The sequence below is a fragment of the Myzus persicae genome, unplaced genomic scaffold, assembly GCF_001856785.1.
Source record: "Myzus persicae strain clone G006 unplaced genomic scaffold, MPER_G0061.0, whole genome shotgun sequence".
In the NCBI taxonomy this organism is placed as follows: domain Eukaryota; kingdom Metazoa; phylum Arthropoda; class Insecta; order Hemiptera; family Aphididae; genus Myzus; species Myzus persicae.
Window position 1 is genome coordinate 299,491 of NW_019102557.1, and position 26,524 is coordinate 326,014.

A 26,524-nucleotide genomic window follows, 5' to 3' on the forward strand; every position below is an offset into this window, starting at 1 on the left:
ATTAGGTATGAATTGTGTAACGGCCATCAGTCACTTTCAGTTTAACAAAAACGATGGATCGGTTCAGTGACTTGTTACGGTTTTTTCTTTTAATTTTGATCTTTGGGATAAATAGTTCTACACAATTAGTTTACCCTTATGGACCAACAGCCGGTGATACTCAGTTACGAGTGGGATATGAGGTTGCTAGCCCGGGAATTCCAATAAGTGTGCCAGTGAAGTTCTATAATGAGACTTACGACACAATTTTCGTAAGTTAAAAAAATATTGAAGTTGTTATATTTATTGTCTCAGAGCCAATGATAATCAGTAAAACATACACAATCATTACACATATTAGCTACTTTTGAGGTAATTGTTTTTATTCTTATGATGACTTCAGAGCAGTGTTGAACTCCGTAATTATCAAGAACAAAATTGAATGTCAGCTTATGTTTTAGTAAGATTGAAATGATTAAAGTCCATAGCCATTCAACAAGTGATGACTCAAATTAAAATAAATTAAACATTAATATTCTATTGCATAAAAAACCATATCAATACTTAGATGTACAAAATCACATTTTGCATGGTTAAAAAATACCAGTAACAGTAACTGTGATCTATAATATAAATTAAAACGGTCACATTTTTAATTTATACTTTTAACCAAGGAGGTTTTTGTTTTAATTTTAAATAACTCTATTTTCTCATATTTAATGCTCAAGGTAGGTACATAAAAATGTTATTATCTACATAAGTCATAAATGATAATAACAAAACATAAAAATTATTTAAATTTTTAAATTAATCATTATTATTGGTAGGTATAATATTAAATTGTATCCGTTCAGTAATGTTTAAGGCTTTGGTGAACTTTAAGACACGTGTACTCACAAAATACTTTGATTTGGTACAACTGAATAATAGAGAAATGTTTATAGATAGGTAATAAGTTTTTAGAAGCATAATTGCATAAATTATGTGGAATTGAATTGTTACAGCAAACTTGTTTAGTTGTATCCTCCAATACTTTAGAGGACGTCGTACCCGAATTATGCGCATTTTCAAATATTGATATTTTTTGTAGGTACTCATTACTCATTAAGTCATAACTAAATTACAAATTAAAATATCGTAAAAAACCAACTTGAGAACACATAATATTCTTACATTTTAGTTTAATAATAGGTAAATTCACTTTAATATTTAAACTAACAACACAAAATTGGAACTACTGGGCGTACATTTTGATATAGGTACCTATCTAGGTATTATGCGTTAGCAAGACGGAGACAACACATGCTACGGATATGACGTCCTTTTAATAAACCAAAGAAAAGGTCAAACAGTCAGACATGAAAGATTACGTTTTTGGGAGTTAATCTGAGTACATTTTTATGTTCCTACCTATGTTGCAGTGAAATCTTAAACTTGAAATCAATAATCATTTATTATATTTGCTAAACATTTTTCATCTATACGTAATAATATCAAATATGATAAATGTAATATTTATAATATGTTGTAAATGTATATACGTTACGTAGGTTCTACTTATCATTGATTGTATTGAATAGTATTTATAAATTATATTCGGTCATAGTACCTCCGCTGAGAGGCTTATGCAGTCTGTCTAATCTGCCTTTTTATTTGTATTTATTATATCTTATATTATTTGCCAATTTGCCATCAATTGTTCTTATTGTTCTTTTTTTATGTAACAGTTCGAATAAAAACTTATGAACCAAAAAAAAAAAATTATAACCAAATATCAATGGTACCTACGTAGTTCATCAATATCACAATAATTTATATCAATCACTTATTTTGTACGTAGGACATTTCACGTACACTATTTCACATTTATATTATGTGTCTTATTACTCTTATTTAAAGAGAGTACGTGGTGACATATTATGCTGGGGGCGTCAAAATATTGATTGAACTATTATTAGGTATAATATATATGATATAGTTAATGTAGTATAAATATTTAATATTGTATAGGAACATATTATTAAATACTTATTTGATATGAATTAATTTGATACTAGTTTGTATGATTCACTTGATATAATTATTACTCAGGGCCTCATTTCCAGATTTTGGGGCCGGGGACTTTCATTTTCCATTCTCTTTAGGTTTTAGGAAAATCAAATTAAATCCAAATAATACAAATAATAAATACTTTTGTGGTATATAATATTACGATCAATGGTAATACCAGTGGCATACCACAAATACCGATACGTTTGAACCCCAATAAATGATCACTTATAGGTTTTTTTTATTATTATTATTTTAATCAATACAAATGTACAAAATTACATTTGTCTATTTAAAAATATAATGAATCAAAATAAGGCCTATCATAAATGGAATCCAGGTGACTATAGTCACCGAGGTAGGTACTCGTCTAAATCAGGGTCTGTGATTACTCCAGTAGGTAGTCCAGTAAACATAAATTATTAATAACTCTTATTTTTAATGTAAGTACATATTTGAGAAAAACACTTACTGAGTTGAGTACTTCGTTCATCCGGTATTCTATTAACTTTTTTTGTACTGTTAATTAATAAAAATAAACGATAAACAAAAATTCAATCTTTTTAGAAAATTAAAATAAATAAAACCAAACGAAAACTAAAAAGGATTATCAACATTCGCAAAACACGGTCTTCGCACTCATCAGATTCTGTTTATTCTGCAATAATATTATTAAATCAAATAATATAGACTAGACTGTTCAGTTGATTGTACACGTGTAGTACTATTTAATGACATTGATTGCATTATTGCAAGTACCTACCTACTAGCCATTTATAGACTTTAGTCAATAGGACGTTGGTATGAGTATTAATTATAATTTATGAATAATATAGTGCTGGATAATATGGATTAAATTGTCCTGAATATTTTAAATCTCGAATTACGATACAGTTTATATTTTTTAGTAATATCGCAGGGCCCTCCGCCCACAAAAAAAGTATGGGTGAACGTCAAACGGACCGAGGCGGACACTGGGCCTGTAAAATCATATTAATCTACAATAATAGAAGGTCCCACTTAAGAAGAGCAATAATTATTAGGATCTTAATTTTTTATCAAACACAGTTGTGGCCAGTGGAAAGTGATAAACTATTAAATTGATGTGTCTTACCTATTTATAGATTAGTTCTGTACCCATAGAATACATTTTTAAAAATGTTATTTTAAAATAATACCAGTTTTTGATGTTTGTTATAGTAATTAAGGCTGTTATAATTTATAAATAACCTAATTTTGTAAATTAGGTTTCATAGTTTGCATACAATTCGCTAATTCAATTTTAGGGTTCTGGTTCCGGTTCTGAATTTTAAAGTTTTAAATAAAAGTAATAATAGTTCATCGAAGCACTTAAGTACTTCTTGAAGACTGTAAATTGAGTGCAGGCAACGGAGGTAGCAGTTAATAATCATTGCAAAACCGGATTTTTATTTATTTAAAAATATGGATTCCACTGTTTCGGTTTCGGGTATTTGAAACTATGTTTTTGATTTCTATTCCGGTTCCCAATATCGCAAGGGTTTTTGGTTCCCGGAACGGAGTCACTTCGATTCAGTTCTTGTACTCGCTACTGTTAATGATATTGTATTGCATGATTTTTACTCATACCTACAAATCTATACCGACCTAATCGTGTAACGTCTCCGGGCGCACAGGTGAACAGCAATGGCCTGGTGTCGTTCAACAACGAGATGCCGACGTTCTTCAACGTGCCGTTCCCGCTCGACTACCCGGCGCTGGCCGCATTCTACGCCAACGTGGACCTGCGTGGCAGCGGACAGGTGTACTACCGGGAGGACCGGGAGCCGCGGACGCTGGCCCACGCCGACAGCCTGGTGTCCAGGTTTTACCCGCGGTACCAGGGCCGGTTCGCCGCCTCGTCAGTGTTCGTGGCCACGTGGCACCGGGTGGGGTATTACAAGAAGAACGCCGACCGGACCAACACGTTCCAGGTGGCCGTGGCCACGGACGGCCACGAGACGTTCGTGCAATTCGCGTACCCGTCGCCCGTCCAGTGGGTGCAGTCGTTCGGCGGGCTGGCCGACGAGACTGGTCTGCCGGACGCCAAGGCCCAGGCCGGGTTCAGCGCCGCCGACGGGCGCATACACATGCTCCGCGGATCGGGCAGCGATCAAATACACAACTTGGACAGGTAAGTCCTTCGATGTACCTAATAAGTAATAACGCATATTATAGGTGTCAGCGTATAGTTTTGCCTGTATTCGTGCGCGGGCCAAGAAGTTGCAGATTAATGACTATATAAATATAGATTTAAGTGCCAAAGATGCATAAAAACATGTAAATACATAGTTATTTCCTCCAATATGAATAAATAATCTTCTAATAATATGAAATATAGTAAAAATGGGTATTCGGTACCTATCTATATAAAAGTATAATGTTAATATGAGTCTATAATTTATTACCTGCAAGTATACCTACCTATATCTATAATAATAAGCCACATGATTATATGCTACCCACTGCACTTACTATATAAATCGAAATCCAATATAAATAGCAATTAATATTAACTATGGGTAATCAACTAAAATTATGCACATTATAACTTAAACTGATTGTACTCTCATAAAAAATGAGTTAATTAAAATTGAAGAAATTGCACTTTTATAATAATATTATGTTCTATAATCCTACCTATGTGCTTTTATTTCATATTTTTATCCTATTGTATTATACATTTACGATTTACAACGATATTATGCAATACTTTTTGGGTAAAACGAGACAAAAATGTACGGTTCGCTGATTTTCAATATTATTTTAAGAAGACCACGTTTTTAATGTTACAACCTGAAGAAGAATAGTTTTCTGAAAAATTGAAATGCTCATACAAGTTTATTATTGTTAATTTTACGTATGTATCGAATGTCAAACGATTAACGAATAGGTAGTATTCTTTAAATAATAATTATTGAGCGCTTAAAATTCAGATAATAGTTGAAATAGTGTGGTGCAGGACTGAAAATTTGGAATGGCCCCTCACCACTTCACGACGCTCATCTGTAAACTCTAAATAAAAACATATTCGTCTTAATGACTAGTCCTTCCTACCTTGCCAACTCACTTCATTTTTAATACAATATGTATATTATTTTAAGTAGATACCTTTCATAATAGTTCTAGGTGCCTACATACCTAATACAATAATATTACCTGTGGCATCATTAGGTATACGTTTTAAACAATACGTCATTATTATGTATAAATAGTAAGATTGTTAGTCGTTACTCTAACGACTTTACTCATTAAACTCATTTTTGTATTTCCAAATGCATCTTTCGTAGAACCCAGTGAACCGCATGAGTTCTACATACTCATGTAATATCACGCGTGCCTACCTAGGTATATTATAATATTATACTATATAAACAACTACCTATGTGTGTAAATGTATAATATCAATAATTATAAATGTAAAAACTAAAATTGTTATATATCTTACAGTTGAGGACAATTGTTGTGATATTATATATATATGTTATAAAAAGTATAAAAAGTAGAGCTAGGTACTACAAACACAATCTAAAAATATCAATTTTACATGTTTGTATTCCAATAAAAATAAAATTGAAATGACTACCTATTATTATTTACAATGGTTTCCGAAATAAGTCTAATATTTCAGTATAATATACTGTATAGTGTATTTCAGTGCTATATATACTCAAATGTAGGTACTTATGCATTGTAATAATATTTTAGTAAATGTTAAAAGAAAGTTGATAATCTGGGGAGGAATATTTTTAAAATGGTATAACCCAAGGGAAGTTTAATACAAATTAATAAACCAACTTGTAATAACTCATTTTTTAATTCCAACTTTTTTATTGTTAACTTTTAAAATGACGCCACACCCGCATGTGTTGTCTCCGTCTTACAAACATACAATATAACGTAAATAGAACCACTCGTGCTGTAGTCCAAGCAAGCAACCAATTTTTCACACCATAAACAAGAGAACATTTACTGTGCTCCATTGTTTTTATTTTTTCGATATCATAAATACAAGAAAAAATTCTTACTGTCTAAAAATTCATTATTTCAAACTTTTATAACTACTCTTGTATTTGTGATACCGAAAAAATAAATTTGGTTGCTTAGCTTGGACTACAGCAAAAACGACAGCTAAATTGGAGGTGAAAATTGGAAAATCCCTCACCCTCTCAAAACTTTTTTCTAAGGTACCTATAGTAAAATATTTAACAATAAGGAACAATGAATATAAATTGAATTGATTCAAAATTCACATTAAACACAATATGGAAGATGTGTTTCTTTTTAAAGATTTCAGATAAATTAGTTGTATGTATGCGCAGTGAACTAAACCCATAGATGCCTTAGCGATAATGATTTCTCATAACTTAATAACGATAACATTTTAAACACAGACACACAGTGGAACTGTGAAAATATAGCCCATTTAGTCGAGCCTACATATATGTATAATATTATTATACATTATACATATTATATAATATATATACTATAATATAGTGTTGTCTCTATAAATAATTAGATAAGCTATAATAAAGTATAATCAGAGTCGTCAGTCATCGACCGACGACCATTTCGACCATATAAATATTACTATTTACTTTGCTATAAATAAACGAAAATTATATTGGTATTCAGTATATTGACAAAACTGTCAAAATTCAATAGCTCGAGAGATCATAATATGACAAAATATTACATTATAGTGCATACTACATAATGTAAGCAACACAAAAAATAAAGCTAATGGGGGGATCCGACCCCCACGTCCCCCCCTTGTCTACGCCACTGGCTTGAGTGGTTCTATTTCGTGCAACACAGTTTTTGCTATGCTGTATGTTTGTAAGACGGAGACAACACATGCGGGTGTATCGTCCTCTTAACTTAACTGGACGTATTCTTAAAATCTTAACGTTGACTTAACTTAACGAATTCCAGTCTCCAAGACTGAATCAAACTACCAAAACCCACCTTTGGTTTTCAGTAAATAGTATCTACCGTCTTAAAATTATTGCTATTATTCCTTGCATAGTGAGTAATCGACTTATAGATTCTCTCCAACTGTCTATATTAACTTACTTAACAACGTTTGACTATACTGTAACATTTTTTTCTGCTATCGTAACGTTAACGATTCTAAATATTTAGCGGAGTGTTTGACTTCAATAAAAAATTAATATTTATTGAAAACTGAAATCGCGTTAGGTAACTAATAAATACGAAGCCAAAACTTATTAAAAATATTAAATCATAAATTAAAAGAATGTTATCATTATTTCATCACAATATATCGCATTAGTTACGTATACTTAATTGTAGTATAGTCTATAACCGTACCTAGCTACAATACAAATATACAATACGATTGACGCTCGTGTTTAAAATTAAATTAAATATTATACAAGAAGTTTATTTATGCAGCCAACGTGAAAACGTCTAAAACTAACAATAGTCAACACTTGATAAATAAATATCTATGGTTCACAAAGTTCACTTCTGCTTTATTATAGGTATTTTGAGTTTATATTTCAGTTTATGTTAAAGGTTACGTCTTACGTTGATATTTTACCATTATTATAGAAGTATATTATGGGTATATATATGTTTTAGAACCAACTCGTATACTAGGTAAAAATCAAATAGGCATCAGTGTCAGATTGTACATGTTTTATTTATTGTCAATTTCAATTGGGTATAACCTAAAGAATTTTTATGATAAAAAGCAGAATGTAAATTACAAAAAATATTTGAGACATCTATATAGATTATAGGCAGTAGCTAAGGCCTAAGGGCTAAGAGAGAAAGTGTGTAGTAAATAGTTATTTTCTCATGCGAATTACTTACCTGTTTGAATGTTACTATTTATTTAAAAAAATTGAAACCCTTCTTAAATTAAAATTAGTATTCCGATGATGTGCATTCGTTTGAATAGAGATGCACTTTGTGTTTGATGCATTTAACTCCCGCAACTGGCGTAGCTGAGTCCCTGCATCCATAATAGAGGTATTAGGAATAATATCATATAACTATAATATAAACCACCATCCGCTAGGGTTTTCATCAATTTTCTTTTCAAAATAATTATTATTCACTCATTTGTAGATATACCTATAATCATATTTACTTATACGTATAGGTACATAATATATAAATCACATATAACAATATTGTATAAGGTTATATTGATTGATCTTGTTTATGCATAGATGGAGTAATACAGACGCGCCGGGTGTTTGGCTATATCGCGTGGGCAACATCGGATCGAGTGAAAACGTGGAACCACCCGAATTTCCCGGGAGCGTCCGACCAGGTATCTTATTGACTTTTTATGTAGCTATACGTATCGTTTTGGTAAAACTACTAAACTACACTTGGATACACTACGGAAATTCATAAATTATTTCCCCATTTTATTTTATGTCTTGTCAACATATTAAAATGTTGTTGTTTCAATCGGACGGTTTAAAGGAAAAAATTGAAAATTTCTTTCCAATGTGATATTATATAATATTATAATATTTATTACACAATATTATAATATTTATAACGTAATATAAAAATAGTAATGCTCGCCAACCTTGGAAAATGTGAAAATGTAAAAATGTTTCGGGAGTGTTTGGAAATAGGTATTTTTTTAGAGCTGACAATACCAACCGGCATGGACTAAACCATGTATAACTGACTCTCGTCCACTGACGGCGTTGCTATCTGTTGATTATTATTGTATCACTATGTTTCAGACGAAGGTTTAACTTGCGCAGTAGCCGGAGCTTTATGTCATAACCAAGCGTCTTGCGTGGATTACGAACAAGGGGACATGTGTTGCATATGCAAGCAGGGGTACTTCGGTAATGGAGTGACTTGTATCAAAGAAAGTAAGTCGACACTTGGTTTATAACAAACTACTATTATACCTAGATAATTTAGATATAATATACTATGAAGTTATCTAATGTTTATCATATAGATGAAATAGCCGTATATATATATATACATTTCCAAAACATTAAAATATGTCCATGAACGAATTTCAACTTTCGTAAAATAATCCAAAATATTATATGTGTACAATTATAACGTTTTTTGTTTCACTTATCACCTACTTGAATAATTATTATAGAATTCATAAAATACCTATAAAAACTTATTTCGATTTCATATGCTCCGACGAACCACCTCGGGAATCTATACATACGTTGTCTGTGCCAGAGAACTGGCTCAACCAAAAGTCATAATATTTTAGATTACCTATACCCGCCTATATTACTATGTAAATAATAATTTGTAACACTTACCCGCAATACAATAATTATTTTATAAAAATATTATTATCTATAACATAATGTTATTTTTTTGTAACTCGTCCAGACGTACCAGTCCGCGTCAGTGGAAAAGTCAGCATAGACGTCAACGGGATCGCCATGCCCGAGTCGGACTTGCAGGCTTACGTGGCGACGATGGACGGTCGAGTGTACATGGCTATCTCAGATGTGCCCAGCAACCTGGGTTTCGAGTTGCAATACCTGACCGTGTTCCCGTCGGTAGTCGCTTGGCTTTTCTCTTTACACTCGGAAAACGCGTACAACGGATACCAGTTGACAGGTCGGTGCATACTATATGTTATCACTTATCATGATATTTACTTACATTATTATTTGGATACGGGATAAGATAAAAAAAAGTGGATTTCGACAAATTATGCTGTACTTAATACTAGGTAGGTACGGTGTAATATATTTTGTAACTTTGAAGATTTCTTTTCAATATAAAGATTAAAAACTTAATGAAAATCAAACCGAATCAGAAGCATTGTTTTTATTGGTTAATAATATTTGTTTACCATTTGAACCATAATATTATGTGTAAAATACGCACATGATTTTAATAGATATTATAATACAATATTATGTCAGATAGGTACCTACCAGCAACGATTTTAACAATTGTTGGCACATGTCAAGAATGACTAATGAAATTAACGGTTTTAGGTGGGAAATTGATATTATTTACCAGTTATTTTTTAGGAATGCCTAATAAATATGATTATTGGCTAGAGGGCTAGACAATAGATGTTCTTTAGCCAATTTGGCAATGTTATAAATGATAATAAAGAGTCAAATTTGTTTATACAAAGTAAATATAAACAGCTAAATTAAATAGCTATAATCATTAATATTTATTTTCAAATGGTAAGCTACTATGGATTTTTTAGTCACATATTTAAATATTTTGTTACTTTAGCACTACTGCGAACTGGTTCATTTATGAGTCTAAGATATTTTAATTTTGCAGTTACATAATATTATTTATTTTATATATTATATAATTATTGAAATCACTGTGGTCCAGACGGTCCAGTAATTCTATAGCTAAACCACTAATCCCGAAGAGTTTTCTCCTTGTATAGTATGGACCCGTGCTAAGACCTATTGAAGTTCAAAAATGCCGTTTGTTTGCATATTAATTATTAAGTTCAGTTTACGAGTGATGTTTCAAACACTAATTTTGAGTGCCTTACAAGAAATTATGAATAATACGCATTGTATTATCATTACATAAAATATCTAATATTATGTCACGTAATAAATTACCATTATTCATCACGCATTTGTGCATACGTCAATGTACAGGAGGAGTAGTGAACTACACTTCCGAAGTGACTTTTCCGGGAACCGAACACAGGATAACCATTCATCAGCGGTTTTTCGGGCTCAATTCTTTCGATCAGTTGATAATGGACGCCACCGTACAGGGAACAACGCCTCAAGTCCCGTTACCGCATACCAGATTCACATTGCCCAACGACAACCATCAGCAGTATACGATTGCGAACGGTGAGTGAGATAATATTATTTTAATATTGTACCTATTATATAGTCTGTGGTGCTCTGTATATAGATTTGTAGAATTACGTATGCCTCGTGATTTGCAGCGATCGCATAATCGATCGATATCATGTGTGACAAACTGCGATGTGTATAATGTAGGTAGGGGAGTATAATAATATGATGTTTTACGAGTTATTATATTTTATAGTAGGGAATTTTGAAGAAAATGTATTATTTAAATCAACTGGGTAACAAATAAAACTATATATATAAATATGCAAATAAAAATGTACACATATATTATAATAAAAAAATACTTAAAAAATAATGAAAAAATAAAATTGTTTTATTTTAATCCGCCGACTTGAATTCATCAAATGGATTTGTAAGACGATAATCGGATAGTTGACTGAAAAAAATTGCAGAATGCATCGAAATACCAGATCTTATATAATTGAGCTATCCACTGTTTGAATATTTATGATCTTATATTTATATTTTAATGTTCTCGTATTAAAATTTGAATAGGTCGAATGCACTCGTATTACACGTACAGATACAAACAAGAAGGGTCGGATTTCGAACAGCAAGTGACCGTGGCCCAAAAATTTGAATTCTCTCAGCCATGTAACAAGGCCGCCAAAAGTTTTACGTCATTCATGTTGCAGAACTCCAAAGCATTCGCCTATTACGAAGAAAAAGTAAAAATTTTAAGACTGGTCAGCACAAACAACATATTTCTGCCGTTCGGTAAGTGTAGAAATACTTAGTAAATACTGAAGTTTTCAACTTCAAATAACTTGTGGAATGGCAGTATTTGTATGGTTACATAATTAGCAAAAATATGTTTAGAAATAAGGTAAAATAATAAACTAAAAAAACAAATATTTAGTTGAAGTTTTTTTATCATACACCACAAAAACAAGAATAGCTTTAATAAAGTGTTAGCTTACCCACCTTTCTCCTGCCAAGAGCAGATATCTTTTGAAAATGCCAATATGATGAAAGTGTACTAACAAAAAAATTCTCCAACTATTAATCATAGGCAAAACCAACTTTCGGCGCCTTCGCTCTAGGGGATAGAGTTTCGGGCCGGCCATTGCACTTTTCGACCAAAGTTTCTTTGTATATAGATGCCTTTTAAGCCACTGTTATAATAGTTATAGGGGGGAGGGTAACGTCACGACAAAAGGCACCAATGAATAACATTTTTTTTATTTTTTGTTCTACGTGGCATACACAAAATACCAATACGGATACACAGAAGACACGCAGGACCCTTGCAGCGACGGACACGTGAAATGTGTTGCGAACAGCACGTGCGTCAGGGAAGGTAGTACTTTCAGATGCGAATGCAATCTAGGGTATGTACATTACAATATTTACTGATTCATATCTATTTATTATTGCCAACTAAATTTGTAACGACGATGCACCGAAACTCGTTTTAAAAATAATGAAATATATTGTGTTATGTTATTATTATGTAGGTGCAAATAACGCAGCAGCCGCAGAATATAATTATGTTATCTGTTACAATTAATTATACTCTATTGTACCATGAATTATAATAATCCGACTTATTCGAAACAAATTATGTAGTGTAAGACCATATATGGGTACTAACACTGTTTTTAAAAACTGTGATTTCTTAAATCGTATTTTTTCAACTCTGCAGCAGACTCTGACACAAAATAATACTGGCTATTTTTAATCTTCACGCTTATATTTATAATATTATATCGCACAGATTCCATTCGTTGTACGGGGCCGAGTCCGGGTGTGTGGATATCAACGAGTGTCAAGACAGGATCGATCGATGTGATCCGAACGCCATGTGCGTTAACGAAGTGGGGACCTATAGCTGTCAGTGTAGACCAGGTTTTGAGGGAAACGGTTATTACTGCGGAGCTGTTACCGTAGCTCCGAACACGGGTAAATACCAATGTACATTTTTTTTCAAGAATACGTAAGTCGTAACACTGGCATTTGTTGACACCATCTTACAAGTGCGTAACGTACCAAATTTAAGCACGGCAGATCACGTTTAGCATGGTTAGTTTAAAATTTACGGCGAACCGTTGAAACTTGATGATAACAACATTTTATGCTGTGGGTTTATTAAGATGGTTCGAATTTTTGACAAGTTTAGCATTGAAAATGCTTATAACTCCCTAAAAATTGAATTATCATAAAAATCCCACATGCAAACACAGATAATGTTCTTACCATCGAGGTTGATAATAGGCCTGTTCACTCTAATTTTTAAACTATAAGGACCAAGCTACAAGTGATCTGCTAAGCGTAAATTTGGTAGGTTTCGCAGTAGTAAGACGGGGACAACTAATTTCAGTACAACGTCCTCTTAAGGTTATTCTGTACCGACCGTGTTTAATGTAAAAATTAAATTGATTATTCATTAAAAATTCACAATAAAGTGAAAATATTAAGTTTGTGGTGTATGCAATACACTTAGTGTATACATGTATTGATTCTTTAAGACTTATTTGTTAAATTGATACATACTTTGAGTTCCTAACAGCAATCAATCTTCTGTTGTAGTCGTTTTAGTTTGAGTAAAAAAAAAATTGATAATAAAATGTGTCACGAAAAATTAATAATAATAGTACTTGAAGTATGATATGATATTTCATTATCACACTAAAATAAAGAACAAAAATTAAGCTATTTAATCATACTGATTACAGATAAATTAAACGATTTTATCAACAATACATTTCAATTCAAACAAAATTATAAATAACTCTCTGAACAATCAGATACCGTGAGTGGCCAGTGGGAAATTATTTGCCACCTGGAACGTTTTATTTCAATAACTCATTACTAGAGTGCGCTAGGGTAAAAATACCCATATAACAATAAACACAGAAAATGATTTACATTCGTTTGATATAAGTGGGAAATTATTTTCCTACGATCACAAGCTACAGGATTTTTTTTTCTAAGGTGGGAAATAATTTCCCTCTACCCTATAAAGGGTTAAGTAATCTGTACTGTAATGATCAAAATTTGGAAAAAACCCATATTTTCCCAAAACTTCGGAAAATATGGATAAATTTGAGAATATTAAAATAATGCATTTCCCAAAAAAACCGAAACTTTAGGAAAATTAGAAAAAAACTGAATGTAAGGAAAAATTGTATTTACCCTTATAAGTTATAACAATCAAAGTACAAAAAAAGACCCAGTTGAAAAAAATAGATAAGAAACCTGTCATTATCATTTCACATTTGCCAATACAGCACGTACCATACATACCCATCATTGTATTATAATTATTAATACGGATATTTCAATATTTGTTCTAAAAATAACGTTACTTATCAAATATTTATGTGGGAGAGTGTATTATTAGAAACCTCTAATGTATTATGATTATCAACTATCATTATTTATTGTATTGTTTTCACTTTACATTACTTTTTCAATTTTTCCGGATAATCACAGTTTTTTCCGCCAAAACCAATTTTTAAGTGAAACCAAATTTTCCAAAAAGAAAACCGTTTTTTTTTTTGAAATTGTAATCCCAAGTCTGTAGTATTAAGAAAAGGATTTGCGTTCGTGCACGCCCAGTCACATATCAATAATAGTATCCATATCCGTGTTAGAGTAAATTGACCTTGCTTACTGCAGTTAAGACCATTATTTAATCTATCTGTGTTCGTACATTGGCTTTTAAATTTATTTCGTTTGCTTTTTGCAAGCTATATGTTTATGAGTAGGTATGTAAAATATTACAATTTAAAAATACTCATATCTCGCTAGAAAAAAGCCAATGTGCAAAACAACAAAATAAACAGATAGTGTTGATAACTGAAGTCTGATAGAAGGTCAATCACTCTATTACTAAATAGTTAAATCAACAGAAGGCTGGTCCCGCTGAATGCAAACGTGAGAGAAAAAAAATAATGCTCTGAAATCCTCTTTAAAATGTTGTTGTTTTTTTTTGTCCAAAAGTACCTATCAATCTTTTACTTGTCGTATTGACTACGTTTTTGGGGTTTTTTGTTTATCTAGTTATACTATACAATTTTTGAAAATAAATTTGAAATCCTTATGAGTTTAATAGAAAAAAATTTTCTTAAAATTATCTACAGTTATTTTTAGTTCAATTCAATTAAAATAAAAGAAAATTAACCGCATGAAGAATTCAAATATGTTTTCTTAAATATTGTACCTATCTCATTACTAAGGTTGTCAGTACAACTGACATAAGATGGGTATATTTTGATAAAAAACACAGCTAATCTCCTGGAAGTGGATAATGCATGTTAACATCGAAGTTTACGCCTACATTTTTTTTCAGAACAATCATCAAGAGCTTATAACATAGAAAACAGTGTTTGTGATGTGCCTGATAATATCAGTACTTGTTCCTGTATACAAGGGTAAATTAATCGTTTATTTATCAGGAATTTTATAAAGACATTATACCAGTGGCGGCGTGATAGGGTGTTTCATGAGGCAATTGCCTCACGACCAATTAGGTGGTGGTACTCCCGGGAACGGATATTAAAAACCACATATGGAATATGGTCAACTAATACTATTAGTATTATTAGTATTACTTTAGCCTTACATTTACTGGAAATACACTATTATCTATAGTGCATGTTGTATAGTGTACAATAACGCAGTATATTGGTGCCAGTGTGGTAACACGTAACACTATCATAGATAATATTGTATCATTATTTTATTTATCTATTAACAATATTTCCCCTTCGTTGGTTGGGCTGTATGCAACACTGGTGGATCGTGGATGCACGTAATATTGAAGTAATGACGAATTTACGGTTATGTTACTTTTAACTTTAAAATTGTATTAAGTATTGCTATTTGTTGTTCATATTCTGGAGACAATAAATGCATGGGTAGCGACGTAGCGTTCTCTTAAGAATAAATCCCATAAAGCTCTCTTATGTTTTTTATTTTTAATTTTTGTAGCAATTTATGATTTGTCATAATATTTATTACAATAATACCCAATAAAATAATAAAAAATTAATTAAAATTTTTTCAGTGGTAGGTAAAACTGATAAAGTCACGGTTGAGATTAACTACAAGCGAAGACCGATTAGAAAGTTTGATGATTTTAAACTGTAAAAGAGATATAAACATAGATTATAATTTGGCCATTGATACTTTTGCAGCAACATCAAATTTATTGTTTAAATAAAGATTTATTGTTATTTATATATTATAAGTAATTTTATTATATTTCTGATATTAACATGACAAAGTATATTACTGTTGTAGAATTGTGAATTTGGGGGTGTGTGAAAAAATTTAGGTGGTGGTGGTCGAGCATTTATACTTGCCTCATAAATTAAAATAGTTCACGCCGCCACTGCATTATACCTACAAATTATTGAAGTATAACGTTTTTAGAAACGAGTCGTAATTAATAATGATGTAACTCAAATTATTTTTATAAACAACTTTTCTTTAACTCGGCACAATATGTATGGGTAGATACAATGAACGGTGAAACTTCCATTTAACAACATTTTCTGTTTAACCGCGTAACATTTTAAAGTAACAAACTCAATAAGAACCAAATTTATTTAATTCTATTTAACTAAATTCGCTGTTATACGATTTTGCTGATGTTGCCCACGAGACTTTGTTCTGATTAGGAAGTTTGAAAGTTTCACATTTTTTTTTTGTGCTGAGCTTATTACTCACGATGACGTTTTCTTGGATTAAAATAAAAAGGCCATAATATTTTTTATTTTATTTATTTTTACTATAATATAGTTACGAAATACGTTTGCTGTCGAGCGACTCCACCGATTTCGAGTGCGTAGATGTCAACGAATGCAACATACCGGAAGTCTGTCACAGGGACGGTCAATGCACGAATTATCCGGGCACCTACGCGTGTGCTTGCAACGCTGGTTTCATAGGCGATGGACTTAGGTGTTTACCGCTGTGTAAGTTCATATGGAGTGATCCGTTTAACAATTTTTTTTAAGTGATTGGTGTGTTTTTGAAAAAAAAATCAAAGGTATTTTAAACTATTTTTTATATAGGGCACAGCGCAGTGCCTAAAATTGTTTTCTCCGTCTTACACACGCGTATATAGTTAAAGCTTCTCACCGTGTATTTCACAAAAAAATATCTAGGTACCTAACAGCCGCAGTTTAAAAAATGTAAATAGCCATTCTGATGTATGACGAAAAGTTAATCTTGTTGTAAATATTTGATATTTTAAAATTAAACTGTACCTAATAGGTGGCCTTATGTACCTATAAGTAAAAAACTTCATCAAAAACATAAAATTTGACCTAGCTAACTAGTATAGGTACCTAGCTACTACCACAGATCTTATACTACTAGACAAGAACTGTAGTGCATATAACAGCATGCGGGCTGCATAACAATATTTCACCGTGATGCATAATGCAGCTGTCTCTTTAATACAAAGTTTTTTATTGTTTGCTTTTAGGAGGGCGCCACACTCGCTGTGTTGCAAAAACTGTTTTTGCACGAAATAGGACCACTCAAGCTGTACTTCAAGCTAAGCAACCAAATTTTCTTACTATTAAGAGAAGATAATTTATCAGTGCAAAGTATTTTTTATTTTTTCGATATCACAAATACAAAAAATGTTATTCAAGTTTGAAATAATGAATTTTTAAACAACAAGAATTCTTCTTGTATTTGTGATATCGAAAAAATAAAGACGATGTTGCACAGTAAATGTTCTCTAAGCTTGGACTACAGCTTGAGTGGTTCTATTTCGCACAAAACAATTTTTGCTCTGTTGTACGTTTGTAAGACGGAGACAACACATCGCGGTTGTGGTGTTCTCTTAACGAAAAAACACAATAATCTATATATTATCTTAAGCCGGTTCGAATCGAATCGTCTACTTGGCGAATAATCGTCAGCCGAGATATTATGTTACGAGTCGTGTAGGTGTTTAATCGTCAAGCGTGTAGATTATTTTTTACCCACCGAGTCACTCGTCGTTTCCTGTCGGTTGTCGATAAATGCACGATGATCGGCAAGTGTACGAGTCGCGTAGAAGCGAAATAATTATCAAGCCAAATTACTCTACGAACTTACGGGATTACGATGTTCGCCAAGTTCACGAGTCGTGTGGGGCTGCCTTTACCCTGTTACCCCGTACTACCGTGCGTACGAGTAGTCGAGTAGGTAACCAAAAAGCTCCCTCTGTGTTGTTACGCTTTCCGTACACTCATCGTTCGTCTATAGTGGTATAAGGACTTTTGCCTATTACCTACAGGCTACAACAACGATTGTATTATTATATTTTTCTATATTAATGGCATAATTTACCGAAACATTGTTTATAGACCCCAGATGCCGGTTGGAAGGACATAGATACATTGGTCAGGGTTGTCCCGTGCGGAAGACTTGTACCCAAGATTTGTGCCAGTGTCCGTCATCGTACATTGACGTCGGAGAATATTGTGCGCCCTACGATGATATTACGACCGTAGAACCGGAGAGCACCATAACAGAATCGTCGAGTTAGTCCAACAATTGATTTTGTTAATGAGTTGCACTATTAATGTTAGAAATGTTTGCAGTTTCGTGTGCCGAGATTAACACGTGCCATGCTCATGCCCAGTGTAACTTTGTTAACTCTCAACAACGACACAGGTGTCAATGCAATCCAGGTTATGAAGGAGACGGATACGAGTGTTCGCTTATTGGTAAGAAAACTAAGAATCAATAGTTTTGTTAATTAAAAAAAGTACATATTATACTGAATTACTGAGTATGACTGAGGACAGAAATACAGAATATTAATTATTAATATTCTTTGGTCATTTTTGTTCTAACTACCTAGATAGGGAAAATTCTATAGTTTTTCATATCCATCCAATCCTTATATTATTTTTAAATAGGGAGGTACTAACCCATATCTACTTTTCATTTATAGTACCTAAAAAGCAAACCTTAGCTTCTCGAATCAGTTTCTCAATGAAAGACTTTCAAACCACAATCATCTTATAAATTTTCTTTCTTTTTATATTTTAATACACAATATTTTATGTTGTCAAAACAAATATTCTAGTATTTCTTGCAAATTACAAACCAGATAAGTAGGTATTTAAAAATTTAATAACATTGGTATACATTGAATATGTTTATTTTATTATTACACATAATGTATGTTATTTATGTTACTGCTAAAAATTATATAGAGCAATCGTGTTCAAAGTCAAACATCTGTGATATGCATGCTAGCTGTCAGATGATGGAGGGTCATTCAATATGTGTATGCAACAGTGGATATGAAGGAGACGGTGTAATATGTACACCGACTGGAGAATGTGTCGCGGACTCAAATTGCGGCCCAAACGAGACGTGTATGTATAACGAAACCAGCTTCATTTATAGCTGTAAGTGTTTGGAAGGTTATCAAAAGCTTGAAAACAAATGCCAAAGATCACGTAAGTCACAGCTATACATTTTACTTACAATAAACCACAATAATATAAGATTATTAATCAATCTTAGGCTGCTCATACGAATGTCACAGATATGCTAATTGTGTACAAGGAGAAAGAAATAATTATGCATGTCGTTGTAATAACGGATACAGAGGTAATGGTGTTACACAATGTGATCGGATCATTGAAACTGGGTGCACAGAGAACTCGTGCCCAGCAAATACTGAATGTAACAACATTGGAAATACTTTTAAATGTTCTTGTGCCCAGGTGATTATTAAAATAGGCTAAATTATGGTTCAACAAATTATTTAATATTTACATAATAAAAGTTAACAATTTTCAATTTATATATTTTTTAAGGGATATACAGAAAACTGGAATGGTTTGGAGTTATCATGTTCAGAGACATGTATTGTAAACACCAGCATTTGCCATCCATCAGCACAGTGTACAGTTGATACGTCAGGACATTACATTTGTCAATGTAGACAAGGATACATAGGAAATGGTTATTACTGTAAAGGTAAGACAAATATTTGAAAATTACATATAAACATAATAATTAACATTTATTTAAATTATAATAGTTTGTTTATAAAACATCAATTTATAGCGTCTATAAAACAAAATCATAAATATTTACATAGAATTTATGTATCAAAAAAATTTTTTTTGTAGCCAAGTGGTTAAACAATCACTTCTGCTCAGACTTATTTTACCCTTATACTTAAGTATCATTTGTTTTAAGAAAATAAAAAAACAACAAAAGACGACATTTACTTACTTGTAAATCAAGGGATGGCAACATTGCATATTCCAACTGTTCCAAACAAAACAAGAGGAGATTATCCAATTCATCTGCAATTTGATAAAATAGCCATTGGTAAGTATTTACAATTTGTATTTTGTTTATAAATTATTTTCATTGGTTACATATTATAATAGTAATAGTAGAACATTTTTAAGAGTCATTAAATAATGATTTCAAAAATGTTTAATACTTTAATTCATATATATTCACATAATTCATATGTCACTTTTAACAGGAACAGTACATGAGGTCAGCTAGTAATTATGTTTTATTTCTAGGTTTGGCAGTTGATTGTTTGGAAGAGCAGTTGTATTGGAGTTATATAGCAGATCGGACAATTAAGTCTGCTAAACTGAATGGTTCAAATGTGCGAGAATTTATTGCTACTGAAGCAACATCAACCGAAGGATTAACCATAGACTGGATTAACAGAAAGATTTATTGGACTGATTCTGGTTTGAAACGTATAATGGCAGCAGATTTGTCTAATGGAACCCATGTCACAATAATAGCAAACTCTTCACTGAGTAATCCTCGAGGAATTGCAGTTCATCCAAACAGAAGGTAGTATTATTATTTATATAAAACTATTAAAACTGAAATAATTTAATTAACTAGTTGATATTATAAATTGTTATGGCTAGAAAATTATTTTGGTCAGATTGGAATAGAAATAGCCCTAAAATTGAATGGTCTGATTTGGATGGCGGTCAAAGAGAAATTTTTGTTCAAGGACCTAATGTCAAATTACCAAACTCTATAGCTATAGATTGGTATACAGATGAAATCTGTTGGGCTGATGCAGGTTTAAAAAGCATAGGTAACTTATACTAATATATTTCACAAAAATAAGAGTCTTCCTATTTCAATTGTTAATAATTGATACTAAGTAATTCATTATTCTTATCTAATATTATAAGCTTATACATTTTTTAAATGTATAAACTTAGATTTAAAGTAATTTACACAAATAATTAAATTTGTATGCTTTTTTATTTTTATATTCTAGAATGTATTGGAATAGATAGTCGATTACAACGGACTGCTGTTGCTAATTGCAGTTATCCTTTTGGACTGACTATTACTAGGGACAATTTTTATTGGACTGATTGGATAACGTATGTGTGCCTGTATTTTATAAATTTGATAAAATATAAAACGATTATACATTTATATTTTAGAGGGAAAATCGAATTCACTGGAAGAAATGAAAAAGCGAAGAGAGAAAGTCTGCCTGTACCTCTACATGGTAATGGAAAATTGTACGGAATTGCAGCAGTTACCGGAAAATGTCCCTAATATTTAAGACTGAATAAAAGTAACTCGTAAACATTTGTTTAAATTTTAAAATCCAATGAAAGCAATGAATCAAACATGGTAGCAGAACTACAATTCAGTCTAATGTGTTTTGTTATAATAATTAATGTATAATAGTAAAAAAAAATAAATATAATATACCATGTTTAGATTGGTTTATACAGTAGAGTAGTAACATATTTTTTACGATATCTGTGTGTTGCACTCAACACCATAACTCCATCCTTAATTGAAAGAGCATACAAATGGTTGAGCATCACATGGTTTGGTTCTGGAAGAAGTGTTGGTTCACACTAGATACACAAAATTTATTTGAAAAAAAGAAAAAAATAATTATTTTGTTTGAATAAAAATAATTACCGAAACTGCAGTGTCTTTGTTCAGTATAACTTGCAGAAGATGTGGTGGTAAAATTGGTGGTCCAGAAACTTTCTGCCAAGGAACTGACGAAGGAATATCTTGAGAAAAACCACCTGAATATAAAAAAATAATATAAATAGATTTATCTAAAATAACCAAATCTTAATTTTCATTTTTTTCAATTTAAAACTAAAGATAAACTATCTTCATAAAAAAGTGACTGAAAAAATGAAGTTTTTGACGTTTGTTGAAATTTAATCCATTAATCTTTCATGCAGATATAAATAAGACTTAATGTTTATTAAAATTCATAAATACTGTTTTAAGTGATATTAAATAAAAATATACTTAAACTTTATTATTAGAATAAAAAAAAATCAGTAGTTTTCTCAAACAGTCAAATATTTATAAATCTGATTTTTGTGTAATTCTTATTTAAGTGTTAGATTTTTGCAGATAATCCCACAAAATAAAGTACAGTTGTACAAATAATTAAAAATTCTCAATCAATTTATACAATTATATAAACATAAATTGGTTGCAACTTCAATACTTGAGGCTAGTTTAAAATTGATATAAATCTACTGCTCATTTAATAATATTTACAATGAATTTTCTATTTAATTTTTAATGTATCAACAGGTAATGTAGATATTTAGAAGCTATACATTAAAAAAAAAAACGCACTGTCTGTTTATAAAATAAATATGTTGATTACTTTTTTCAATGCCATTTTCGTCAATTGAATCAACATCTAACGCTTGAAAAACTTCGAAGTCTGTTTTCCTCACTACTACTTTGTTATTTGTTATACCTGGATCACCTTCAATCATGCTCTATAAATAAAAATCATACTTTAATTTGATAGATTTTTAAAAAATACTACAAATATTAACTTACAACTTTATTATCACATTGCCAGTTGCCATCAACACAAAATTTATAATGGTGTTCACCTTCTGGCAAGTCAATTATAGTTACAAAATCATTGTGGCTGAAATCATAAACAAAATTGAGAGTATTATTTATATATATTTAAAAATAACTAAATAAATCACGTCATGTAGAAAGTATTTCATTTATAAGATAGGTTGAATATATATTATAAATTATTATTAAAATATGTATTTGCTCTAAAACAGCAGTTCTAAGCACTATTATTACTTCTACAATGAAAGTTTTAATCCCATTTAGCCAAACAACAAGGTTAACTAAAGAAAAATCTATTGTCACTTTGAATATTTCACACTTTTTGAGATGTTGGGATTCAAACTTGAATTGTTCTCTTAATTTTGATGTGTTTGAGGGATTAATTAGTTAAATAATCTATTCCTATTCAAAAGCCAACAACAGTTAAAAGTTGTATTAATTTAAAATAATATTACCAATTCAAATATGTGTCATTACATTTTGTATAGTCAAAATAATAATTTTTTGCTATTCCTAGCACATAAAAGTAAAGACACATTATTTAATCAAATAATTATCAATTATATTTTATATGCAATCAGAGGTTTTTGCAAAACTTTAGATTAGAAATCTTTAAAGAATTAAAATTGTTCTTATGTACCTATACAATAAAGATACTTTGACGCATCACTCTTTGGATAAAATATTGGTGTAGGGAGAAGATTTTTATCATTTAAATGTAATGTAATTCAATTACATACAATATTATAGATAATTAAAACAGTGATATAAAATAGAATTTATATAAATATTTTTTTTTCGCAACAAATTGAAATGTTGAAAAATTGTTAAACGCAAAGTACCAATTAGAGCAAATGTCTGATCTATTAAGTATACATAGCATGAATGATTTGAACATTTACATACATTTTAATACCTAAAATAGAGCCAATATATTTACAAAATAAAGCACACATCAATAAATCATTGTAAAACTAAAATTAGCGTAAAATATAAAATTGTGGATATTTTAATAAGTAACAACTTTAAAGTTTGGTATAAGTAATATGTAATTAAATTTACATTTTTCTCAAGTAGTATAATAGTTTATGAGGATACTTTGGAATTTCTTCCAATTTTAAATGTTTGACTTCTGCTTTTTTATGATCTGTGACACCTAATTTAAAATTTAAAAAAAAATACACCTGTTAAGTTTTAACAATTTTCCAATAGTAACGATTATCATTTTTAATGCATTTACAAACTGTCTACTAACTACTGAGTAAATGTACTTCTGTATAATAATAATCATGGTTGAAATAGTATAGCACTTAAAATGGCATTAAAATAAATAACCTTAAATATCACTAAATATGCAATAAAAACAACAAAATATGCAAAAACAGTAGGTATGATAGTAACTAGAAGTAATTTTTAAAGTTTATAGTGAATAATGTTAATAGTTGATACAATATATATCCTAGCACATTGAGTCTCAACTGCATAGACGCATTGCATTTGTTCAAATTTAATTTAAATAGATCTCTGTTAACTAAAAAATGTTATGAAGAATCTATAACCAAGGTATATGAATGCAGCCAGTGCTCCCTATACCCCTTCCCCCGTAAATACGAGAATATATCAAGATTCATTTTCAAATTTCAATTGATCTTAATAGAAGATGATGAAGTCACACCCACATGAAGTGTTGACTCTATGCTACAAATCCTAATATAATTTGGTGTTGTTTTTTGTTAGCAATAATGTAGGTTATTTGCTAATTTCTAGGCTGTAGGTTTTTGTAAGATGGAGACAACACAATATGTAAGACATCCTTCCTCCTGTGTATAAGGAGGCAATGTTTTGGAAATTATGAATACTGTTTGTTACATTATGAACCTAATATACTTGTGAAAAATACAGTGGTTATATAGCAACAATAGTTATTGAGTAAGTTAAGTTCACTTATCCATTGTTTAAATTGTTCTACTCAAGCAATACTTTCCTTCCTAATGTTCAATGGTAACTACCTATAGTGAATGAAACTGAATACAAACTTAAGATTAAATGTATTATATAAAAATTTAGTTATACTAAATCATATAAAAATACCTTTGAACCATTGGTATAGGTTTCCATTCAGAGAATGTGCCACTAATGAACACTTGTTTGCCACCACCTTCCCATCTAAACACGGTCGGTAGCATCTTGTTCTCAGTGTCACTTTCTGATGCTGAATGCGGGATGCCGTCAGTGAACTCATCGTCCTTATGGATCAAGAACAATAAAATCAATTAAACAATCGACAGATAAAGAAAAATAGTAATATTCAAAGTACACAACATAATTGCCTATTAGACAACCGTTGTTGACATACATTTGGCTTAGATGAGCTCTGCGCATTAGTCTCATGTAACGCATTGGAATCCGAAGTTTTATCAAACACAAACGCTTGACTTTGTACCTCTTTTGTCGGCGAGGACGGAACGATCAGACCTGCCGACTTATGGCGCTGATTGCCACTAGTGTTACCCATAACCGTACACAATAGGCACTGACGTCTACTGTCAAACGGAATGGATATTATAATTTATTAAAGGTTGTAGTTACTAGTTGGACTCTTGAGCCTTTGGAATGCGATTGTAGTCTGACGTGACGGTTTGGATTTTACTCGGAATTACTGTTTTATTAATTGTACGTTTTAATTTGTTGTTTGCCCATAATATTGTTATCGTCCCGTCCGTCGAATATGATAAATGATAATTAACAATAATTATTACAACACCGCGCGATTGAACAAACGGTAGAAAATGAACACGAAAACATAAACATTTATAAAATTTAAGTTAATAAACTGTAAGAAATAAACACAGGAGAAATGTTCTCGTCTTATCAAGACCACTGCACCGTCGTCCTAAGGTCGTTTACGATGATTAGTGATTAAGTACGTTGCACCGTTTTATTCTGCGTAACAACCTTAGATCATAGACGTCGTATATTATTATTGTACGAGTTAGTCACGTTTCCGGGAAAATGTCTCCTCCGGGCTACGAATCGATCAGACAGACGGCAGTCGTCAGTGGTGGAAAATACTGCAAATAATTTGCATTTATATCTATTTAAATCATTTACAGTATTCGGCGGTGGTCAGCTGCAACTGGAGCATATTATACTCGTTTACAATATAAATTTTAACATCATTTTTCTGGTACTATCGTCGCCCGCTGGTGGTCGTGCAGCGGCCAGTGACCAAAGATTATGGTAATTGTCTTCGAACGACTGATAACTGATAAGACGAAGGCACGCAGCTGTTCATAATATTTTTATTTATCAGAAACATATTTCTACAGAAACGAAGAATTAATACTATTCTATTCTGTGATATAACCAATGTATTATTATACATTATACATTGTACATTATTATTATTATTATTATACCGGTATTCACTATTATGTATTACTGTCCATACTAGCATAGTGGGTACCAATCAATGGTACCATAATAATTAATAATTAATGTTAATTAAAAATCAAGATTAGATCTGACTAAAGAAGTACCTACCTATTCATTTTTCAACAAAAATGATTTCTGAACTCTTTAGTATTTCTACTAATAATACTAATAATACTTGTGAGATGTAGGTAAGTATTTATTATAAATGTACGATTCATTTTGAAAGAAAGAAAAAAAATATAAAATTATTTTATTGATTTAATCTTAATAAGAAGACTGAGTTCAATTTGATAATCATAAATCAACAGACAACAATTATATAAGATTATTACTACTATAAA

At 31.1% G+C, this 26,524-nt stretch overlaps 2 protein-coding genes across 2 annotated transcripts; one reads left to right on the top strand and one right to left on the bottom strand.

Moving 5' to 3' along the window:
* The first annotated feature begins 9 nt into the window (after nt 1–9).
* Nucleotides 10–21,473, top strand: LOC111032551 (nidogen-1). The gene is made up of 21 exons (XM_022312928.1): nt 10–251; nt 3,684–4,180; nt 8,253–8,356; nt 8,787–8,921; nt 9,415–9,648; nt 10,677–10,880; nt 11,403–11,624; nt 12,139–12,238; nt 12,625–12,809; nt 15,202–15,283; nt 16,656–16,831; nt 18,221–18,397; nt 18,458–18,583; nt 19,079–19,327; nt 19,395–19,597; nt 19,691–19,853; nt 20,079–20,213; nt 20,420–20,705; nt 20,786–20,961; nt 21,151–21,259; nt 21,323–21,473. Exons 1-21 carry the CDS (start codon nt 54–56, stop codon nt 21,438–21,440), a joined length of 3,879 nt encoding a protein of 1,292 aa, XP_022168620.1. The 5' UTR covers nt 10–53; the 3' UTR covers nt 21,441–21,473.
* On the bottom strand, nt 19,881–25,980 carry LOC111032552 (5'-AMP-activated protein kinase subunit beta-1). The gene is made up of 7 exons (XM_022312929.1): nt 25,105–25,980; nt 24,840–24,994; nt 22,719–22,812; nt 22,537–22,654; nt 21,819–21,931; nt 21,600–21,751; nt 19,881–20,188 (listed from the first exon to the last, which is right to left on the bottom strand). The coding sequence occupies exons 1-6, from the start codon at nt 25,261–25,263 to the stop codon at nt 21,605–21,607; spliced, it is 786 nt and encodes a 261-aa protein (XP_022168621.1). The 5' UTR covers nt 25,264–25,980; the 3' UTR covers nt 19,881–20,188; nt 21,600–21,604.
* Nucleotides 25,981–26,524: the final 544 nt, after the last annotated feature.